Source organism: Tenrec ecaudatus, chromosome X (genome assembly GCF_050624435.1).
Source record: "Tenrec ecaudatus isolate mTenEca1 chromosome X, mTenEca1.hap1, whole genome shotgun sequence".
NCBI lineage: Eukaryota > Metazoa > Chordata > Mammalia > Afrosoricida > Tenrecidae > Tenrec > Tenrec ecaudatus.
The window spans coordinates 128,654,767-128,679,243 of record NC_134548.1 but is presented as its reverse complement, the minus strand read 5'-3'; the positions used below and the strand labels follow the sequence as shown (position 1 = coordinate 128,679,243).

Genomic DNA, 24,477 nt, shown 5'->3' with positions numbered 1-24,477 from the left:
GAAGTAAGAAAACCAAGGAAGAAACCAGATATTTGCTGATTCAAGTTCAATTGATCACATGGTGGCAAAGTCTTAAACTCAGCATGGCAGACGACTAGTGAGCCTGAGCAAATGCGACTGTGTGCACCATCCCACAGAGGCTCCTAACAGACCCAGTTCAGTCCTCCAATATCTTCTCGTGGAGTGGTGCCGATCTTATTACCAGTTTTCTTTCTAATCTATTGGGTGAATAGGCCAATTCTGATTTTGCTTCTTGGCCAGGAATCTCTTGATCCCGAAAGTCTTATGAGAAGACATTGTGAAGATGGAAAGCCAGCACACTCGGGATGATGGACAAACAGAGAGAAGTAGATTCTACGCCTTTCCAAGAGCAGATAACCCCAACTTTCTCCTGTGGACTGGCTGAGGTGTTGCAGATAGCAGTCCAATGCTTGCCCGACAGTGCACTTCATGCCCCAAATAAATCAATCCCTAAATTCTTCATGTAAAGATTCTCAAGGCCTTGAGGAAATGAAACAATACATCACGGCCGCCATTTCCATTTAAAATGTCACCAACTCGGCTGGTATTTCTTGATTATTGAAACCCCGGTATATGCAGAGAGTTATTCACACAAACTCTTGTCCATCATCTCCTATTATATTTCTTTTCCCTCATTCTCTCCCCAATTTGGCTCTATGTCTTGAAACTCCTGTAAATATTCTAAATTTCAAGCAGGGTGCCTGAAATCTTTAGAATTCTTAGTAATATTGGGCTTTCCATAATGATAGTAGAATTGCAATTCTACATCTCTCACCTCTGCAACAAATATTTTTGGGGGAGTGATACTTTGAAGAAATACTCAAGTTAAATGCAAAGACCTATTGATCAAGACTCAAGATCAGTTTTTAAATTCTAATTGTGAACAAGCTATCTAGATTTTACAGAACTTGTTCACAATTAACATTCTCTGACCATCTGAAAGCATCCAAAACAGTAGATTTCTGTTGTAGGTGTCAAATATGCAACCAGTTTGAGGTTTAACATTGCAACCTTATGAACAATATTTTCTCAGTTATATCAAACTGTGCATTTTGAAGAGGGATCTCAGCACCACCAAGAAAGAACAGCCATGAATGCATCACGTTCTTGGAATCCAGGCTCCTCCGCAACTCAGGATGAGACCAATGGCAAGGCATGGAGCTCCCAAAGAGATGAGCCCCCACCAATATTGAAAGGCGATATGTGGACCTTCTCCCAGATTCAACAGGGATAGAAAATTTTCTTCCAGATCTTGCACCTTGAATAAGGACATCCAGTCTCCTAAATACTTCAGTGTGTTAGAGAAAAAACAAATGCGCCTTAAAAACACACATGGTAGGTTTTTTTTTAAATTAAGAAAAGAAACATTGGCAATGAGGAGTAAACCATCTAACCCTAAATCTCAAAAGAAAGTTTATAAACTCTAAATTTACAATGGGACCGTGCAACTCATGTGATTAAAAAATAATATAATCCCATCTTTTTGAAGACAAATGGAGCATCAAGACAAAAGAAAGTGGTATCTTCTGCTAGTCTGGCCGCACAAGGAGGTCAGGCCTGCTTTAAGTTTCACGGTCCCATATAAGAGAAAAACCATGCAGGTGAGTGAGAAGTCTGGAACTATGGCCCATGAGTGATGGTTAAAGTAAGATTTCCAACTTTGTATGCAACAGAGAAGACTGATTTCTTTAAAAGAAATTTTTTTATAAATCATAGGAAGATGAGATAAAAGATATGAAGAATGGGTTTTGCTTAATGCTTGAAAGGGCTGCCCTAAAATGAAAAGTGCTGCCTTATGAAACAATGGGGTCTTCGCCACTGGAAACATTCGAGTTTGGATGCTGCAGATGACCTGTAGGGCTATCACTTTGATTTACCATGCAAACAACCTTCTGCAAGCTTGGGCAATGGAAATTCCCAAAGAGAATACCCTGAAAGTTACAGAAAATAATACTGAATCACACCGAGGTTCTAGCTATGTCATTTGTCCATATCATTTTGTTAAGATTGAACATATGACATGAAACCCAATTCTACCCCACACCAAAAGTCTCTGTGTCATCAGCTCAGTTATGACTCTCCGCTACCTTGTAGATCAGGGTGGGAGTGCTCCACAGGACTGCCAAGGCTGCCATCCCTGGGGGCAGACTGTCTCGTCGCTCTCCCTCTTAACAGCTGGTGAGTCCGACCACTGGCAACTGAGCTCTGAACTGCGGCACCACCAAGGCTCCCAAACAAATTAAGCAGGCGCCAGCAAATGAAAGTTTATGCATCTGGTAATCATGAATGAGTGCAACAAAATATAAGATTATTAATTTAATAAGTACTTTTCCAAACAATACCAACTCATAAAGATTTCCCAACGCAAAATGGTTTATTTTAAGTTGGAACGAAACAGACAACTGTGGGGAAAGAAAACCTGACAATTTAGAAAATGCATATTGTTATTTGTCCTGATATTTGAATCACTCACAAACAAGAATATGCCTTCTTTTGTCCACTAGGGACCGCATTTCTTTCTAGAAGGAGAGGGTGAATTTTAATGATGAAAGGACAGAAAAGTAATTGCAACAAACTACCCTGCTATTGATATTTACTATAACATATGTTTGACACAGTCAAATAACAATAATAATTGCAAACAGAAGGCAAAGTGAATGCAGGTTAAGAGGGCTAAAGCAGCACATGTCTATTTCACTAACCATCACTCCATCTTTCTTGCTTTTTAAGCTTGGGAAAAGTAAAATTCTAGGGGAACCCAACTCCATGGACGTCTCTCTAGAATTCATTGTTACACTGCACTAGGTGATTCTTCCCTGCCTGTCTTCCGCATTATTGTCCCACCATGAGGTGTCAAACTTTGCCGGAAAGATAAAGGGACTGCTAGCGCTAATGACAATTTCAGAGTGTCCTTGGACTCCAACAAGGCACTCGCCCTATAGCATTAGCCTGAAGGGGACATTTGCTGTCTGTGAACAATTAATACCCGAAACACCGGCAACCATTTAGCTTTGATGGCCCGATCAGCTTTATGAATGCAGGCTAAATGGCAGGTCAATGTCTACCTGTCAAAAGCAGACTCTCGATTAATTAAGTTTACTCTGATCGGGAGGCCCTCCCTCAGGGTAAGGTTGAATTTCAACCTATTATTGAGCAGAGTGAAACAACCACATGTCCTCTGGGATTCATTTCTAGCAGACAATCCATTCTAAAGTCCAAATGGATGGCATATTTCACCTTACAAGTGTTCAAAATTGAAGCTGATGGAAGATTCTATCTGCCCTATATCAACTAACTACTAGGTAATTAATCTATCTGAAAACCAAAGGATTATTTTCATAAATCTTTTCTCATTCAGACCCACCATTCTGCACATATCACAGTATAATATATTTATTTGTAAAATGCTATATGCTATATAAGAAACTATTTTCCCTAAAGTTGTTAGCAACATTGTCTTTATCATCAAGCTATCCTAAAACTATGGAGATGTTTCACCTGACATTCAAATTTTAAACAACTGGAAAGGAAACAAACTTGGACTTTAAACCCACAAGGAAAATAATTAGCCTTTCTCTTGACTGTCTGCACTCAGGGATAAGTTTTCCTGGAGCTTCCACTAGCCTATCAATGGAAGAGCTACAGCTAAACAGCACCTACATTGGGTTTGGAAAGAGATCATAAAAGGCTTTTATATTTCCTCCATACTTATTCATTTACCGCAATTTATTTGCCTTACAACCAAGAATATTTTATACAGAGAGTTGTCTTTGAAAATGCACCCATCTTCAATTAGGTAACGTATAAGGCAAATTACAGTAAGTGATGGAAAACCCCTACAAGCCAATACAAATATTATATGAGTATACATAGAGAAAGATGTTGCTGTTAATTGTGACAAGTACTAAATTAAACAATATGTATTTTGTGGACGAATACATGATTTTACAGATAGATTTCTAGAACATCGCAGATTATCCGTGTGTGACAAGTTTAACTATTACAGTTCACTGCAAAGACATCAGCCAGATTCAAAAGACTCAAATCACCATTTAGCTTATGTTTGGAAACTGCACAAAAGTAAGAACAAATATAATGCTAATTGACCCATCATTGTAACTTAGTCTTTATAATTAGTGAAAGCAAATTATGCTAAATTTAAATATCATTTTGTGTGTAGAAGTGTTCGAGAATATAAAGAAGCACTGATGAGAACAGCATGTTAATCAAGATTTTATTATTTCTGGCCAAGCAATGAATTCTTCTCATCAAAAACAGTCCCACTCTAAACAGTTTATTTTAAACCCTGAAGTTAAACTCTCCCAAACTAATTTTTGCCATATTTAACATATTTCTCTCTGTGTATATTTACCTAATATTTACATCCTGTGTTACTTTATTTGTAAGGGATAATACATTGTCAAAACTGTCTAGCCTAACCCTAAATCTTCAAATGTATCTCTCCATTCTACCAATGTGTTCTAGCATTTATCAACAGTAAACATGCAAAATCTATGGGCCTTTCCAGTTTCTATTTTCTAAATCAGTCCACTCATATCATCAGATTAAAGAGGGTGGTACAGATGATTCATTACAGATGTGATATTAAGTCCTACCTAAGTTCGTACAAATGTGAATTAATAAAATATGGATGTTTTAACCATCCCTAAAAATGGGCAAATCAGCTGCAATAAGAGCCATAGTGTGAATAGTTGGGATAGTACTGTACAGTAGAGTACTAGAGGCATTCACAACGAGTGAATTTTAACCTACTGATTGTGAGGGTCTGTTTTCTTTTCATTTCTTTCCTATAAATTTGCTTTTGGTAAATCCTTGGATATTGATCACCAGCTAAAATTCATAAAATCAGCAGGCACAACCTAGTTCATCTAATTATTTGAAGACTTCTATAACTTGTTACTTTATTAACTAGCGCTTTTGACAAAGACAGTGTTGGAAAACAAATATTGTTGAGTTTCAAGTAACAAAAATTGTTAGGATTTTCCACTTCATGGAGGGAGGGGGTGGGGGGAGTGTAAACTTATGAACAGATAAATAAACCAAGCATCTCCAAGAAAGAACATTTAAAAATCATCTACAAATAAAAGAGTGAGAGGATTTAACTCTGACAGGTCCTTGTTTCTTAGTGCTTTCCAGGGCACTGCTTCTTTGGGACTGAGGGTATCACCACAGTTCCTTAGCAGCTGAGCAGGGTCAAAGAACCAGCTATGCCTGTGCATCTGAATCTCAAATCAAATGTAATCATCTAGGTAGTATAATGAAAACGCACCAGATTTCTAAACCTGCAATTGACCTAAAATGAGAGACATTTTCCCCATCTTATTGAAAAACAATTTAATTCACTCTTTTGATGGTAATGGGGGTGGGGGGGTGGGGGGGTAGTCCAATTGTCATTCCTTCCTCTACTTAAAAAAAAAGATCACAAACACAATATTTGAAAAGATCTATTTATTACTGCTCTTGGGTTTTATTTTTAAATCCTTGCTTTGTGTATAGTTTATTTTTTTCCTCAAGAATTCTAGGACCTCCTAATATTAATTTCAGTATATAATTACTTAAATAAAAATTTTAAACATTTGTATAGTTCATTTTTCAACACCTAGATGTACAATTTGCAAAATTTTAACCTTCCACTGCAGAACTTGGGGAAGATGTACTAGCAAAGTTATTAATATTCATATACAACTCAACTACAAAGGTCCTGATTAAAAGACTCATTTTCTGATCAACGTGTTAACTCAGAATACGTATTCAAATGCACCAGGAAAAAAGTATAAAAGGCATTTCCATGTTTAACAGAACACTGACTCCCATCATCTGCAGTTCATCGGTGTTGTTACAAAAGAGATTTACCTTAAATGTTTCCCCCAGACAAAAATTCAAAGTAAGCCAACAAAGAAAAATCCAACAAATTTTAAACATTAGAGTTTATACTTCTGCAATTCCTTTAGCAAATCTTTGGGTTTTCTGAGTAGCATGAAGCACTTAGATGAAAATAAACATAAAGTTCTAGGTAAACAAAACGATAGTAAAATGTGGGCATGCCAATGTCTTTCAAATGTAATCAAGCTTGATTTGTAAATTTGGGGTTTGGGGATGTTTGCTATTTGGGGTTTTTGCCTCCCCTCCCCCCTCTTGCCACAAGATTGACTCATGAATGAAATCCCACTTTAGTATCCTATTTTCTCTCACTTACATGTATGCTGGAGAAAGTGGCGTTGACCTGGATGTTTTAAGCACAGGAACTGGGAATTTCCAGATAGCAGGAGAGCTCATTTTCCATTTCAATGGCATGTTGTCACCGCGGTACTACAATAACAGTAAACAGCGTTTCCATAACGGACTACCAACTAGGACTTCCATTCCACAGTGTAGTGACCCACAGCAGTGGCACACGGAGAACAAGCGGACGGACGGACTCTGCCAGCACCCTAACCCCGATGCTCGCACTCTGCAAAATAGGGCTGCAGGGTACCTCCTGTCCATCCTCTTGTGCCCTAAAGCGCTGTGATGATTCTATCCTTCTAACTTAACAATAGTGCCACCTCGTTAGGAAAGCATTGACTACAATAATTTTATTTTTTTGACTACACGGTGCGTATCACACAATGCAGTTTTATTTCATAAAAAGCGGCTAGGGTTTTTATTTTTCTCACGCTTGCAATGCCATTGTTCTCTCTGAACAGGGTTCCTGCAGCACTGTCCTTACTGTATTCTGCACCTATTCACCTGATTTCTGTCCAATAGTATCAGGAAGAAACAAATGGATGGGCTTCATATGAAAATGAAACAACATACCTACTCAGAATACACTTGTCATCCTCTGAACATTCTTCTTTTGAGCTGCAACAATACAAATGGGCTATAAACCTCAGCATAGCCTTAGGCCACAGCTAATGGAGCTCAGTGACTAAATGCAGCCGCCTGCTTTCCTCCTGTGCAAGCTCTGGTCACACAATGCAAGAATGCCATTATGGGAAAAGCCCGATTAAAAAAACAGGCCAGTCCCTCTGTGTCCCCGTTCGAAGGCGGCAAATGTAAGACCGAGCATGAACTGCTGCAGAACTCTGCACGCTCTTCTAGTAGCTTCGGCGGCAAGCTGCTCTCCTTTCCCTATTCTGCTTTCCAAGGCGGGGGAGCGCACTCCCATTCACTTACACCACGCTGTGGCAACACCACTAGCACGCTGCCTGCTGCAGCCGGGAAGTACCGAGGAGCGTGCTCCCAATAGCAGCCTCAGGGACGCTGTCAACAATGGAATTCAAAAGCTGCCCTCCCTCTTCGTGCTCCGCTCCCCCTCCCTCCCACCCATTAAGCGCCCCCCCCCTCCTGCCGCCCCCAAGCGGCTCACAAACTGCCTGGAGAAAGGACCGACCAATGCTGCTGGCCAAGCAGGTGTCCAACAGGGACCACGCCAGGGTTCCATGGCAGGTCAGGTAACCTCTAGGGGTTGGTTAGTGGCTGGCAATGAGGCGATTCAGGGGGGGAAAAAATCGAGCGACTGTCAAAGGCAGTTTGAGTATTTCCTGAAAGCCATGGTAAATAAAGGGCTCATCTGTACTGTTTTAAAATGCTGCCAGAGAATGAGTGTCATGCACGCCTGAAAGCGGCTGGGTGTTTAGAGTGTCTCTTTCAAGCACCAAACTAACACCTTTTCAGTTGGTGTTGAAAGCACCCAACTAACACATTTTCTAAACAGTTCTGAAAAGTGAAAATAGGGTAAACTAGTGGAGGGGGGGGGGTTACTGCTGGTCTAAGAAGGGCAGGAAATAGCACCTTTCAAGTTCTTCCTGAAAACAGAATCATCAGTCTTCATCAGCGCAAGCTTAGTCAAGGCTGACTGCCAACGGTACCAAATCCACTCCTTTTACCAGTAAAAAAATCATGCCTGGGACAAAAGGCTCGTCCTCTCTTTCAGGTTTCCATCTAAAGGACAAACTTGTGCTTCCAACTTTACGAACTGGCTTTCAGAGTTTCTTTCCGAATTATTCCTAGTTTTTACAGGATTGAGATTTAGTTCAAGAGGTTTATTCATTCATATTTAAAGAGCACAGCTGGATGTTCCAAAATACATCATTTAAAATGCCATAAATCCAAGATGCAACCAGCTAAGGTAATAAGAAGTACCTTCCTTTAAGACAGGTAGTATTTTCCTATAAAATACAAATGAGTGGGGGTGGGTGGGGGGGTGAGAAAGCTTATTTTGAGATATTGACGGGTAATATATGAACTTTATTAAATATTAAATAGCCATCACTGCTTCCCAAATAATGTTTATTGAATCTATCAGAAACACATATATGCTACTTAATGGTTAATTTATAATCCCAACTCCTTTTCTATATGCAACACTGCCTCATAAAAATCATCACAGAAGCACAAGACTACCTTTGTGCTTTAAATATACTGAAGACAATAAAAATCCCCCCCCCTCAAAAAAAGCTTACTCAAAATACTAATAAGTTGCAGTCAATACATTAGAGGGCTCTGTGGTCTTAATATGTAGTAGTTACTGGGGTAGATAAGTGCAATAACAATATCAACTGGTTCATTAGAAACCCAGAGTAGGAGAAACACACACAGACACACAAAGATCAGAATGTCCTATTCTGGACTAACTTTAAGCAGATTTTCAAAAGTTAAAGCAATTGTCAATTTTAAAACATAACATAGAAGACAGCCACTTTCCAGCTCATGACATTACAAAGTAATAATGACAATGGACTTCCCCTTTTGATAGTAAAGACTCTGAAACACAGACCAAAAAATAAGGGGGGGGGATAGCGACAAGTCTAATGGGTGACATTGTTGGCCTGCTAACCACACTGCAGCAGTTTGAAACCACCAGCTGCTCCTTGGGAGAAAGAAGAGTTTTATTACTCCCCTCAAGATGTCCAGTCTCATAAACCCACAGGGGCGGGTCTCCTCTGTCCTATATGGATGCTATGAGCCAAAATCAACTTGACTGAAGTAAGACAAACAGGTGAAGATCAACTTATTGTAGAGATTCTCGTTACTCTTCTGTGAACCAACAACTGATTAGAACCAACACAAACATATTCTTGTCTTAGCTCGTTCAGTTGTTAAAAAAGACAATTTGTCACTACATCATCTATGGCGGTGGAATTATTCAACTTAATTTTAGTTCTAGTTTTTCTTTAACAGCTCAATACTTTGGATGTTAATCCAAAGTGAAAAGAAAGAAAAGAGCTTTCTTCCACCCCATCCTCAACATCTTAAAGACTCAACCTTCTAAAAAGCATCCAATCTGATGATGAACATGTATTTATATCCAGTTCTTGCTTTTGCTTTAATAACTTGCTAAGCATCAGTTGCAATTATCTTCCATGAATAAACAGTAACATGTCAAAGGTTTTCCAACCTATTCTGTTACAGTTCGAACAGTTGTTGTTGTCATAGCTAGGTTCTGTGTAATCAGTTTCGCCTTAGAGTGACTGCATGTGGCAGAGGGCAGCTCCCCCCTCCCCCCGGGAGTCCTAGACCACAACCTTTCTGGTGAGAGATCACCACGTCGGTCTCCTGTGGAGCCTCTGGAGGGGTCTGAACCGCCAACCTTTCGTAGCACTTGACTACTGAATCAAGACTTCATGCCGAAGTAGAGAAATATGGTTCATAAAATAAACTTTTCACCTCCGTGGGCTTAACCACGCCATTCCTCAAATATAGTTTCGGGGGAAAAAATTTCCGTCAAGTAAAAACATCCCAAATACAAAATCACCTAGTTCACATTAATATGATTTTACCAATCCTCAGAGTCTTCAATAGCAACTGTGACGCCTAACTACAACTACATTTGGGAATTAAGAGGTAGGACTTACAGGAAACAGGGAAGAAAATTATTAGACATGATATTTCAAATATAATTCTATGCAGACTCAAAGTCCAACTACTTTAACGTTTTAGACTGGTAAGTGTCAAAAAACCCTCTGTCACGTCATAAGAAATGGTGATTTCATTAACAGAGAACACACCTTCCATTTCTGGACAACTACATATAATAAGATGGAAATGCCATATACACAAAAGCTCCTCGAAGAATTTTATGAACATTAATGAATTACTTAAAATACATGTGAAATGAAACGTTCACTGCTGTAATAACAAAGGACAACGCCCTAAAATTTAGTCCGTTTGGGGCAAAGCTTACGACACAGAATTCCTTGGCTCCCAATGTAGAAAGAGATTGTTAGAACATCTAGACCTCGTATTAACTATTGTGCTCAGCACCCTTATTGTACAGATGAAAACAAACAAATCAAATCCCTGAAGCTCACAGAAGTTACCGTGCCCAATGTCACATTGTTTGTTAGTGGCCTAACTAGAATATGAAATCACGTCTCTTTCCTCTGGTCCAATAATTCTTTTCTGGAACCCCTACTGTCCCTCGTGTGAATAAGAATGGTCCATCAGATGCATGTTTCCATATGAAGTGGACCGCATCCTGTACATGTCTCAGTGGGATTGAAAGAACAAGAACGGCAACTCTCTGTACACTCGAACATAAGCACAAGGACCAAAACACCTCAGAAAGAATCATTTCCCACACACTACTTCCAGAAAGCATTGCAAAAAATCAAGAAGAATAAAAGCAAGACTTATGTCAGTCACAGGGTGAGAACAGTAAAATATACCTATGATTTTCTCAAGGGAAATATCCCTGAATAGCTTCAGAATAAACGTTAACGTGTTGATTTTCTACTTAGTCATCAGTACCGCTTACTTAGATAAATTGGCTCATGTCGTGTAAAGCAAATTGCTAATTTTTTTCTGTTATGCCCTAAGAACTGACCTACCTTTTCCTTACAACTTTAGTTAATTTAATGGTAGGTACAGATAAAGTTTTAAAGCATTACTCATAGTTTTTTTGAGTAGGCACTATGTAATCTTTTCCATTTTGACAATATCTCTTAAGTCTAATTTCAACTATCCATGTTGTTTATGTCGCTCCATCAAGACAGCAAATCACGCCAAATTGTATGCTGTTTATGTTCTCCCAATCAGCAAAAGTACTTAGATGTTGACCAAGGAGGGCTGTTAAACCCTTTGAAATACACAGAAATAATGTTAACTTCTGGATAGCAGACCAAAATTCTAAATATATTCTCACTGCTACTGAGTCGATTCCAAATCATAGCCAACTTCTCGGACAGGGTGGAACTGCCGTTGTGGGTTTCTGACCATCGAATCTTTAAATAGGTGGTCAGCTTCAGCTTTCCTCTTAATTATAAAAATAGAACTGTACATATTTATGAATACACACCCACTAAGAAAAAAATAATGCTTTCACTGCCATCAAGTGGATCCTGACTCATCATATCCCTAACGGGACAGAATAGAAACTGCCCCTTGTAGGTTTCAGTGACAGTTAATGCTTTCCAGAGCAAAAACCTCATCTTCCTCCCAGGGAGCGGCTGGTGAGCTTGAATTGTGGATATTGTGGTTAGAAGTCCAATGCACAACCCACTAGGGTACCAGAGATTCTATACACTGTATCTCCTATATAACTCGTATTTGTTTCCTAAAATTAAATATCAAATGCAGTCAATATTCCTAATTAAATATTCAGATATACAGTCTTACTAAGTGCAAAATGAAAAACCTCGGATGTTTCTCAAAGATATCTACATTGGGAAGTCATCATTTCATCTCTTACAGACAACTTCTCATGTGTCAACTTCCATGACAACTGTGTGACTCCATCGCGTCCCCCCAAAGGACACAGTAAGTCACATACTGCTGTAGCTAGGATGATGCCTTGAGTTAAGATTATGTCTACTTCTTTCCCTATACAATTGTTTTCCAGGTACATATTCCTTCATACATACACATTTAGAATTACAAATACCAAAATGGCAGAGGTCATTAATATGAAGGATGGCACTTTCCCCATGTTTACTACTGTCATAAAATAGGAAGGGTACTAAGTTTAAAGGGGGGGCTAGCTGTGATGAGGCAAGAGCCACTGGAGAAGAGGACCAGCAGAGGAAATGGCAAAGCAGAATGGAGACTGACTGGAAGGAAAATGGAACTCCACAGCGGCACTAGTTCTTGAGACGGGTAGGGCACTTTTTAGTACAGAGGTCGGATGAAGGAGCTTCTGGGGCAAAGAGAGGAGCAGGGTTGGCAGAGGGACGAAGGAGAGAACAGGAACAATTCAGGTGGTGGGGAGCCAATGGTCCACAGATTTGGATTACTCCTAGCATCCACTAAAGCTGAGAAAAGAAGGAACTGATTAGGAGAGTCAGAAAATTGTGCCTTATTTTATGGTAAAAGCTATCATTGCGTGGCTCTCTTCTTTGCAGAAGGTGGGGGCAGACAATTTTGAGTTTTTCATATACGATTTCCAAATCCACATGGCCTTGCAGACCTACTGTGAAGGCACTACATCTATCAGACCCAGAAATGAAATCAATTCTTAAGTATTTCCATGGATTTGAAATTGCCTTAAACTCTAAGCCAGTATTTGTTTGTACCAAGGAGGAAGAAGAATCAATGATTTGTAAATAGATACCATTTAGCTACCTCAGTCTACGTTATCATTTTTAAGTTATTTTTCAAAATCAATATATTGAGACAGCTTATCATCACCAATAATGATAATATACCTAATGTTCCACTAAAAGTATTTAACTATTACTGTGCCCTGACATGTCCTTGTCAGATTCATCCCCCTCCTTTGAGAAGAAATCCCTGACTTCCCCTCACAATCCCAGCTAATTTAGTTTCTGTTTCCAGTTTGTTCCAGGAGGACTTGGCATGTAGGTCTTTTTTTGTCATTTGTCCCGCATAATGACCAAGTAGATTGTAACCACCTTGCGGGCTGAGATGCACAAACACACTCTTAACTAAGCACCATTCTTAGCACAACAGCAAGTACTCAAAAGTACCCGTTGAGTTGATGGAAACTCAGCTTTACAAGCTATCTCACCGAGGCCGGGGTACATCCTGGAACATTGAATAAGCACTGTCATTGAATCTGCTAGGACTAAAAGCAGAGTTCAAGGAAGACGAATATCTACCTGTTCCTTGATCAACTTAGGCTTTAAAGGCCTTAAAGTAAAAATAATTAAATGTACACATTCTCCACTCCCGCTGGCATTGAGACAATTCTGTCTACGTTTTCCAGGGCCGTAACTCTTTCTCCCATGGCAGGTTTGAACTTCCAATGTTGTAGTTTACAGCTGAACACTTAACTGGCAGCACGACCAAGGCTCCTTAATTTTAGGGATAACTGCACATTATCTTGCTAAAATAAGTATATGCTGAAGAAAATCCACCCCCAACACACTATTTCTGAAATGAAAGAAATGCGTTCCATGTAGTGATGAAGGATTATGCTGAGGAAAAAAATTCCTGCTCCCATCCCCCTCACTCAAAGAAAGATTGTCAGCTCTCAGCAACTTTCTAAGCATCTTCTTACATAACCTTGAGTAAATAAGAGTCACGCCTTTGTTAGATTTTCTGATCTTCTTGTACATTAAATCTGCATCAGAAACAAAGCACTGTCATGGGCTTTATTGCAACTCATAGCAACCCTATAGAGCAGTGGTTCTTAACCTGTGGTTCGCGACCCCTTTTGGGGTCAAACAACCCTTTCACAAGGGTCGCCCAATTCATAACAGTACCAAAATGAATTTTATGGTTGGGGGTCACCACAACATGAGGAACTGTATTAAAGGGTCACGGCATTGGGAAGGTTGAGAACCACTGTTCTAGAGCATAAGAGATCTGCCTCAGTGTTTCCAAGACTGTAAACCATTCAGAAAGCAGACTGCCACATCTTTCTCCTGAAGAATAAAATCATAGCTACCAAAATAAAAAATGACTTACATTGTACAGTGTACACTAAACGAGAGGTTTAAAATATGGCCTCGCTGACTAAAAGAGATATTCATATAAACTTTTGAAATCGTTTCACTACTTTGTCTTAACTGTGGCAACATCAAATAGAGAAACAAACTATAAAATCTACATGAAGCAATACTGCAGTCTGTATTTTTCTTAAGACCTGCACTATTTTAATAAGAGTAAGCAACATAAACATGGTTTATTTACGACCGCTGAAAATCTTTTCAGCAATAAGCGCATCATATATCAACCAAAAAGCATGCTAGCAAAAAAATTTAAACTTTTGCTATGTTTTATATTCTTTCAGAAATACCTATTCTTTTACAAAAAATTGAGACCATGGAAAACATCTTTAGATTGCTATATAGAGATTTATTTCACAGCATCCCAGATCAAAATAATGAAATAGGGCTGCTGTTTTGAAGAAAAATTTCTACAATTTCATTGACAGAGTAATTGTGGCAGTAACATAGGCACTATAAATGTTAGAGCAAGAAATTTTGATTACCTGGGTGCCTCATGCTTCCTTTCCCTTAGTGTATGACTATCTTGGTTACAAATATTTATAATCAGAATAAAATAACTAGAAATGGTTATCCCCATGGTAATCTAACTCTAATGATTCACCAAGATTACAAAGAATTACTTAAAATTTCCCATGAAATACCAAATTCCAAACTCACTGTTATTGAGTCGGTGCCGAATCACAGTTACCCTGTAGGAATAGAAAGTCCGCCTTTCTCCTGCAGAGCAGATTACACCCGAATGGGCAACCACTACACCACCAGGAAAATAGGTTCTTTTTAGGTTTGATTGCTTTGTAAATTACTTCCTATTCTAAATCCTTAAAGCTTTAGATCCCTAAACAGACATCCATAAATAATATTGATGACTGAAAACAGTGTGACTCTAGAATGAAAGGAGAAAGCCTACACATCAACAAAGATTAAATTTTACACTTGAACCTTGTGATTTATAACCATAACACCTTTAACAGTTTTCCTAAAGGTGCAGTGTATAGAAACAATATTTTCCTCCACTGGTTGGGCCCAAGGGATTTTCAGAGTTGCCCAATCAATATCTCTATTTTCATAAACTGAGATTTTTCTCATTTTCTACCTTAGAATTTTTCTTCTTGGTCATTATTAGTTCTTACAAAATAAGTTTTGTTTTGCTTTTTTTCAAAATAAGTTTTAAAACCTATAAAAAAACATTACTCACAACCATGGAGTCAAAGCTGACTTACAGTGCCCCCTTGAGCCTAGTCTTTCTCCTACAGAGTAGTGGCTGCTGGTTTTGAACTTTCCACCATGGGGATCTCAGCCAGACGCATAACCACTGCACTATGGTGGAAATTGCCAAGGATGTGGTAAAAGTGTGTCATTTAAAATGACTGTAGCTGCAAAATAAATTTAGCAATTAAATGAAAATCCTATAATATAAAACCATCATTGGATCCGAAAAAATGGCAAAATGTTCCACTGGTTGGAGCTTTCATAGTAGGTATTTTTCGTACTAGGTGTGAGCATCTGAGCAACTTCCTCTAAGTTACCGATCCAAGTAGTGTCACCTGGGAAAGTTCTCTTTGTTCACAGCAAAGTTTTTTATGAAAGCAGTTTCGCTCCAACCTCATTTTTTTTTTTTTTGTGGTGGCCAATGTAAGAGAAATTGTGTTTCCTGCTCGAAAAAAATGCTGCAGGAACTGATGTGACGTTGAACACAGCTTTCCAGGACAGCGCTGTGGGAAAAACTCAAGTGTATGAGTGGTTTCCTCATTTCAAAAAATGATGAAATGTCCATTGATGACAAACCTTGTTCACAGATGGAAATGTTGACTTGTTAATTTTAATTTTGTTTGAGTAGGTCAGACTGTTGATCAAGCTTTCTATTTAGAGGTTCTGAAATGATTGCAGAGGAGTGTGTGACCAAAAAAAGGCCCCTGATTTGTGGCAGACAGAGAACTGGTTTTGCCATCAGACAATGCACCCGCTCATGCAGCCATCGCAGTGTGACAGTTTTTGGCTAAAAACAGCATGCCCCACGCACCTTACTCACCTGACCTCCCTCCTTTTCGCTTCCGTGAATGAAGAGAGACATGAAAGGACAGTGATTTGACAATGTAGAAGAGGTGAATTAAAAAAAAAAGCTGTTGTCAGCTATCCAAACAGATGAGTTTGAAAAATGTTTCCAAGAATGGAATCACAGATTTGACAAATGTATTAAGTGTAATGGAGAATACTTTGAAGGTGATAAGGTTGTTTTATAAAAAAATAATTATTTAAATACATAGCTTTAGAGGTCAAAAATCTGGGTTTGGGGGGTACCCCCTTGTATCTAATTTTTTTATAAGTTGAACTCTAACCACAATATACTTTTAGTGCTATAACTAACTTTACCACCATTGGAGCCAATGGCTATCCAAATGAGGGGTGGGATGGGAACCTCTTCTTATCTCATGCTACATTATTAACTAGGGTAAATATGGTTTTGATATGAAGGAATAAAAATGGAATTCATCTTCTGGATTGACCCTATGTTTAAGCTAATCAAACAAACCCACTGTCATCAAGTTGATTACAACTCATCGCAACATTCTAAAGGGTTTCTGAGACCCTTTATGGAGCAGACAATCTAATCTTTCTCCCTTAGAACAGCTGGTGGCTTTGAACCACTTACCTTATTGTTAGCCCATCAATCCTTACCTAACAGCACTACTCCAGTTCCTTAGACTTAAGTTAGATGTAGTTTAATATAGGGGTTTCTGACTGCTTTACTAAAGCTCTCTACTGTAAACAATAAGTTCAGAATGGTTTAATATCTTCAAAATCAAATAATGTCTTAAGTAGCCAATTACTTGTTTTAAAAATTCTGAAACTATGTCATTCTTTAGTAAAATATATTTTCCTTCTGCCTAGCATACTTTGATTCATCCCTTCTTTCTGTGGTTTGATCTAAGTCAGAGGCAATATTGAGCATTTTTAGGAGTTTTCTATTATAAGGTCTGACCATTTTTGTCTGAATTCCTATGACACTGTTCAGTCAGTCATTAATCATTTACATTTGATTTAATTTGCAGTCATATTAACATTTAGGGGGTTTCAAAAATGCCACATTTTGAGATTCAAATTTAAAAAGCACAGAACACATACCTTGTGTCTCAAAGAGGGAAGAGTGGGAGCAAGGCTGAACCTACACTGACACGCGCAAGATGAAACCAAGTTTACCAAGTGTATTATTTAGGACCATGCTTTCAGACGTGTCAACCAAGATGCATGTGTTTCTATTGTGGCCGCCTCAATTTATGAGTCATTACCAACAGTGTAAGCGAGACTTCCTGAACTTCACAAACACTGAACTCAATCAACCCACTGGTCCAGAACCCGGAGAGTAGGTGCTTGCTGAATTGTTTCAATGATCAGTAAGTATGGAGAAATAATGACTTTGCTAAATGTGACAAGTAAACAACATAACACATTTTCTCTGGCCACAATGCCCTTGTATTCTAATTCAGCAGACTGTATATTCACATATGAAAATATCATGAGCATAAAGACACTGCTACCATAAGTCCTTAACCATCCAGGACTCTTGGTAACCTGGTTGTCTCGATTTTTTTTAATTACTTTGACGTGAAAGCAATTTAAAGAGGATAGCTTTTAAAAGATCCCAACATTTACGCATTTTTCAACTTTTGATGGAAATCTTTTTATCCTTTACCATTTTCAAGAGTCTAAAATGATTCCTATGGGCTTTTTTCCCCCCAATGGGCTTTTATAAATACCTTACGATCACCATAATTCTGTTATTAGGATGTTCTTTATATGTGGTTACAGCACGGTGTGCAAGTCATAGCTGTCACTCTTCACCCTTGCCTGTCCTTCCTCCCCACCTTCCCTCGCGCTAGTGGCTACCTTTGACATGGAATGCAGATGCTATGGAGAGAAAGCAGTTATTTTCTTTACTCTCCAAAATACAAGCCCTCTCCCTTTAAGGCACAAACTTGAGTATGCACAAAAATCACATGGGGTGAATGTTAAAAATGTAGACGTCTGGGGTAAGGCCAGGATTCTGCAATTTGAACAAGTGCCTCCGAAACTCAGCTTTAAAGTCAAGGTTGTTAGTCCTTGCTTCCGTTTTCTCTCTCAGTCCCTGGCCTTCTTGCAGCTCATCACTAAGGCCTGCTCACCACCCTCCCTGTGGCTTCTAATTGCTAATACTGTTACTGAGGCCTGATGTGATTCCCCCCTCCTTTCTTCCCCTCACTTCATTAAAAAAGTCCCCCTCCCCATTCTATCACCAGCCTATTTCCAAGCTTTCACACAAAAGCTACTCCTCCAGGCACCGGTGGTCAATCTGTACAGCCCAATGCCATTATCTTGCTCTCCCACACTCCAGATCCTTCCAGGTCTGGGTGAGTCTGAATGCAAGGTCTCCAGCTGGCCGATAAATAGTCACAGAGACAAACAGACAGACAGATACAAAAGGGGAGATTGTGAGGTACAGCACTGAGAAAACAAAGGCTGTATAAAATATGTTGATAGCGCAGTACAGATTTTAAAAGTTGAAAACCTGCTTCAAACTCCTTCCATGAGGTAGAATACAGAAGGGCAGAGCTAAACACTTCAGACACCTGTAGTTTGGTTACTGCTCTGGCACAGATTAGCCTTGTGATTTCCATTGTTCTTCTCCTTTATCCACAAAACGGAAAATGCCAGTTCCCTTTGCCCATTTCCTAACAGTGTTATGAAAACCAAGTGAACTTAGGTTTGCAAAAGCACAATGAAACACATAGAGCACACTATGATGATGGGTGATATTTTTAACAACAATAGCAACCATTACTATCTTTTCATTTTGTGGTCTTAATAAAGCCAGTACCCTAGACATCATTGAAACTTTCTTTGATGATAGAATGTCTTCTGATACCTCAGGGTCTTTTTATGAAAACAAATCATCATTGACAGAAAGGTAGCAAAAGTGTAGACCCCTGGACATACCCTGAAGTTGATTTTTTGAATATATCCTTGAAATCGGCTTGTTTTAAAGACAATTGCCTCCGTCTCCTAAAAGTGGAGTGTAAAAAAAAAATCTGGTTAATTGTGGCACTATTGTATTTAGTTTAGATTTTCCAAAGCATACCCCCCCAAATATTTAGCTATAAATTAATAAAACTCTACTTTAAAAACCCTGAACTGTTAAGAAAATAATTAATACCTAAATTAATTCTTGAAAAAGGACCAAACCTTAACTAGAAAGTCATTAAGATTCTTCTTTGGAAGCTCTCTTTATATTTAATAAAATATGGAATAAATATTGACATTAAATAAAATATTTATTGGCAGTTGATCTAACAGACTAAACCAGCCCAAATTTGGACCCAAGGAGACCAGTAAATATATACTCAGCCCTTGGAATGCTTTGTCATTTCTAGCTTTTCTTTTCTTTTTCCCCTCTCCTCTCCCCCTTAAAAAGCTATAAAGGTCAATTCTTTGTTGATATATTGTTTTGCCATAAAAACCTGAAAGCACATGACACACATTACAGCTTTCGGAGAGCAGATGGCTAATGTTCTTCTAGGTTCATTTACTACCAATTTTCTTATTTTCATACTGTGTGTAATTAATAAAAACATATAAATAGATGCACTGTTTTCTAACCAGGAGATGTTAGTTTTGTGAAGGTCTGTCACACGTTGAACTCCTTTGGGCAAATACAAAAGGCAACATGGAACACACACAGTTTGGGGAATGCAGTTTTAAAAATAGAGGCTACTACGGAAACACTGTCAACTCTCTTAACAAATTAAAGTATGCTGGCAGATGTTTGAGAACTAGGAGCACAAAATGGGATTTATTTACATTGACTTCATTCCTGTTTGTTATTAGCTGCCAAGAAGTAAAAATTTCCCTTTATCTAGCCCTTTCTTCCAAATGAACTATTTTGTTTTTTTCTGGGTCATTTCATAAGCACTATTGAATTATTAAAGTCACAACTAAAATCAAAGTCACAGCCTAACAGTATCTTCTAAAGGACTTTGAAAAAGACCTCATCTTAAAATGTTATCCTAAATCCAATGACTCTATATGCTCAAGGTACATGTCAAGTATTTCACTTCTTGTTTGGCATACGAAACTCAGGATAGCGTCCCCTTAATGACAATATTATTTCCAAGTCGACTTCTAAAATGCGATGTACATAAAAGGGACAATTTTTGAATCGCCAAAAGCTACCATGGGTTAAATGCACACTTGCCAAGTTTTAGCACGGAGGGCAACTTCACCAAATAAATAACAATTATATGACTTCCTTGTTTTAATATACATTAAAATACCTTTAAAGACAGCTTATTTTCTATCCCCATTACTATTCTCTCTTTTCTTTGTGTATTTAAGGAGAATCTGGTGTGCCACCTTCTGGTAACTGAGTGAAAGTATCTATCTCTGCATAAGTCACTGTTTTTTATTTTAACTTTTAAAAAATATAAACATCTTTTTTAACCTGCAATACATTTAAGCTATAGAAATAAACCTCTAGCCCAATCTGAAATAAAGCAACATTTTCTGAGCTACTTTTTAATAAGAAAAAGAACACGCCGTACACATGCTTCCTAGGATTTCTGTATGGTTACCAATATGTCTCCTGAATTCTACAATTCATATAACATTGATTTCTGTATACCGCTTCACAGCCACAAGTGCAAATTACAGGCTTGCTCTTTTAATGAAAAAATAACAGCAGTTAAGTAAAGGAAAAAGAAGGTCTCTTACCAATAAGCCCATTTTTCTCTTAAGGTTTGAACTCTCATCATTTGTCATGTTCTTGTGGATCCCTCTCTCATCAAATTCTCTGGAGTTTTAAAGTTAAGAGCTGTGATGCACAGCTAGGCTCTGTTACATAGTAGCGCACCCCAGTGCCTCTGGCTGGTATAACACTTCAATTTTAGCTCTCAAAAGCAGAAGCAGGCTTTATGCATTCAAAAAGCTATGCGCTGCACACCTTCCCTTGATAAGGAATTGTAGTCAGCGTGGTTGAACTATTTATATTTCATATCTAAACTCCTAATCAGATATGAAGATTAGAGAGCCATTAAACTGCGTAGGAACAACGTGTTCATCGCATCGTCAGCGGAGAATTGGGGTCAGGCAAAGATCGACACCAGCAGCAGGAGCTCTGACCTGGTGAAAACATGTTTACCTGAGAGTCGCCTGCTATTTTCATATTCTCTGAAATCTTCACTATCTTTGACTCCTTCTGCTCCTTGCCCCCTGGTTCCTAGTCATTCAATTTTATCCTTTCATCTTTGGTGATTTGTCAGGAATCCAATCTCTACGTTCGGTTTTCATTTTTGAAACAAAATGAGCTATTGAAAAACAACAACAAAAAGCTGCATAACTGGTTTCCGGCTTCTCCCAATTCAGTCAATCAAATTGATTTTAGATGACTCTCTGGAAATAACAGTATACCTGACGGAAATAAGATGTCCACAAATATGTCATGCAAGAAATGTTATGACTTGATTGTTAGACACTGCGCTGAGGGGTGTGATTATAAAGGTGAATAAGATACAATCCATTGCTCCTAGTGAAAGCAAGGGAAACAGAGAGAAGTACAGTGATAGTACAAAATATGGTATAGAAGCTTTAGTAGCATCTGTCCAAGTCAACAACAACACAGGTATAATGAAAATCCTTCTGGAGCAGGACACAAAGGAGACCTTTGGGAAGTGAACTATAGGCAAATAGTCCATGCAGAGGCATCCAGAGTTGAGGGAGAACAACATGGTGGGGGTTGGGAAACCTCTCCATATGGCTAGGAAGAGTTTAGAGTGCATAGCATCGAGAGGAGTCGTTTTTAATGTGTGCAGACACAAAATCTCAGAAGACCTGATATGTCCATGAAGGTGTTTGTGTGCATCCCACAGGCAATGAGAAGCCATTTGTCGAATGTATGGCTCTATCAGAGATTTCAAGCAAGCAAGCATGCAACCAAACAAGTAATCAATTTTTAGAACCTGTCACTTAGAACTCATTAGAAGCTGCCCCCACCTACTCATCCAGTGTACTGTCTTAGTACGCTATAGCACCAACTTCCCCCTCTGTCTCGTAAACTTGCTTTACTTATCCCCGCATTTGTGCCTCAGGTGCCACTACCACGAAGCCTCTCTCACTCTTGAGTGTTCTGAACTCAACCTGTCCTCCTTGCTCCTACTCAAATTCCATTCCATTCTCTGGGATATTTTCCTGCTAAATTGAGTCTATATTAAAATTATATATAAAACACCTTCCATGAGAACTTCTTGGCACTTTTCTTAAAGCCTATCACACATGTTCAAGGGGTTTTTTTTTAATCCTTTGCCCCAAAAGTAGAACAAAGTAGTAAAACCATGGCACTGAAGCAAAGATTACACTAGACTGTCAGGGTAAGCGAGACTAACAAAGTGCAGCTGCCCAGACTGCACAGAAACACCAATCTTAGCAATGCTTTGCACTATCACCACATCTGTACAGAATATATGAATTGTGAAGAGAGCTGGACGTGTGTTGAGCAGTAATCCTGCATTACTATGCAACATTGTTAGCACTATGCACTATATCCCTGGTTTGAAAATGGCAGAGAACTGATGATAAAGTAGTGGGATGATGCTTCAGGATGTTGGGAAAATAGAGCGGTAAGCCGAGAAAGAAAACTGTGATTATATTTTATTGCTTGCCGTAAATCAAAAGAATGTAACTGAAAGTCCATACAATAAACAATAAAGGCCTCCAAAAGAGATGGGAGTGTGCAGGTAGAAGATCGGATTGACAAGGTAGAGAATCTCCCAGGATGGGCGATTATGGGACGATATCTACATGTAAGCAGAAAGAGTTTGTTGAAATGCCTTAGTGATGTGAGTTGGGAGATTAAGCTACGACAAGAAGCTTCATCAGAAAACCTCACGTCCCTGGGAGTAATTAGTGTTATCTCCCTATAGAATCCCATTATGCTCGGCATCAAAGTGGGTCCAGCAGTTGACATTCAGCTTTTCTTCTCCTTGGTATGTAGGCTCTCAGATTGACGTCATGATGCAAAAACAGCTTTTATGTTTTCCTTTTTGTAGATGATAAAAAAATCTTTTCATCTTAGTCAAACAATTTATGCTACAGTGGGTTTAGAGGATTCAGCCAGTAATTTCAAAGAACAGTTAATTCTTGAAAATATTCTCGAAAAATCTCTTAAAAATGTACAAGATAAACACTGTCTAAACCCTGCCTTCTTGTTGATGATGAGTAAAAACTGACCACTTTCCTTTCCACTAACTTGTAAAGGGAGAAAGATACCCTCCCCCAAATGGGAAATATGATTCTGGATGTGTGCCACCTTTCCCCAAGGAACCTTCAAGAAGGACTGGAATTTGGAAGGCTATAAAAATGAGTGAACCCATCAGGTCCTCATAAGAATATTTTAAAGTGATATATAAACAGTACCAAGAATGTTGGAACAAAGAAAAAGAAGTCAGACCATTTTCTTATTTCCTTTTATGGAAAACTGGTCATGCGCCCACTTGCTTAGATTTTCTTCAGGTTGGGCATAAAAAGCAATAACAACAATCATATAATATTTCCACCAGAAGAAGGAATTATATGCAAATTTACAAAAGTTCATCTAAGAGTTTTAAAAGGAAAAAAGATCATGGGTTCTCAAAGTATGCTAGATGAGTCATTATATTTGTTTAGTAAGAAGGAAAGTCAAAAGGTATTGCTAGCCTGAGAGAAGGGTTAAAGAGATGAATATGCTGCTTTCATCAGTATCTCCCTGCCATTCAGTCAAATTAGACTTATAGCAACTTATAAGATAGGCAGAATTTCACATTGTGGGTTTCTGAGGCTGTAAATCTTTGTGGCAGCAAAAAAGTCTCATTTTTCTCCATTGGATCAGCTGGTGGGTTCAAACTGCTGAACTTGCGGTTAGCCCAACACATACCACTCTTACACCACCAGGCCTCCTTTATATGGACCTAGATGGAGGATGTGTCAAGAAACCATAGCTTCACATTTGGTAATTTTGTTTAATAATGATTTCTATGGTTTTGTAGCAATGCTTTATACTGACCTTCTTTTAGGAAAATTTGGACCCTGTCAATCACAGTCACTGATATTACAAGGGATTTCTTTGTGTATTATCAGAAGGACACTGACAAATTATGAATGACTAATCCAGCATATTTTGGGAACCACTATGCTTTTAGATAAACATGTAAATTTGGATAAAATTACTTATTCTAGTCGAACTATTTGGCTGTTAGTCACAAGGTCAGTAGTGTAAATTCACCAGAGAGACAGATGCTTTGATAAAGATGTATAGTCTCAGAAACCCCATATAGGCTGTATCTGAGTCAGATTCTTCTCAATGGCCGTGGGTTTTGGTTTCTGACTCTTTCCTGAGGAATTCTGCACTTTTTTATGTACACCACATCAAAATGGCAGTTTGGACATCCACGAGGTACTCAAGTTGTGACCTTTTCATTTCTCTGCGTTTGGGGAACAAACAGAAGTCTGAAGAGGAAAGAGCAGAGCTGTAGACAGAATG

General features: G+C 38.6%; 1 protein-coding gene across 5 annotated transcripts in view; it reads right to left on the bottom strand.

Annotated features, from left to right (window-relative positions):
• The window catches only part of KLHL13 (kelch like family member 13), a 202,625-nt gene that overhangs the window by 61,704 nt on the left and 116,444 nt on the right, over positions 1–24,477 (bottom strand). For 2 of the 5 annotated variants that reach the window (XM_075538214.1, XM_075538215.1), the window contains exon 3: positions 18,909–18,974. The exons of 2 other annotated variants lie outside the window; for them this stretch is intronic. In XM_075538214.1, coding sequence (XP_075394329.1) covers positions 18,909–18,974 — 66 coding nt within the window. Of the gene's footprint in view, positions 1–18,908; positions 18,975–20,678; positions 20,772–24,477 lie in introns of those variants that run through there. One more of the 5 variants, XM_075538216.1, reaches the window with a different exon arrangement.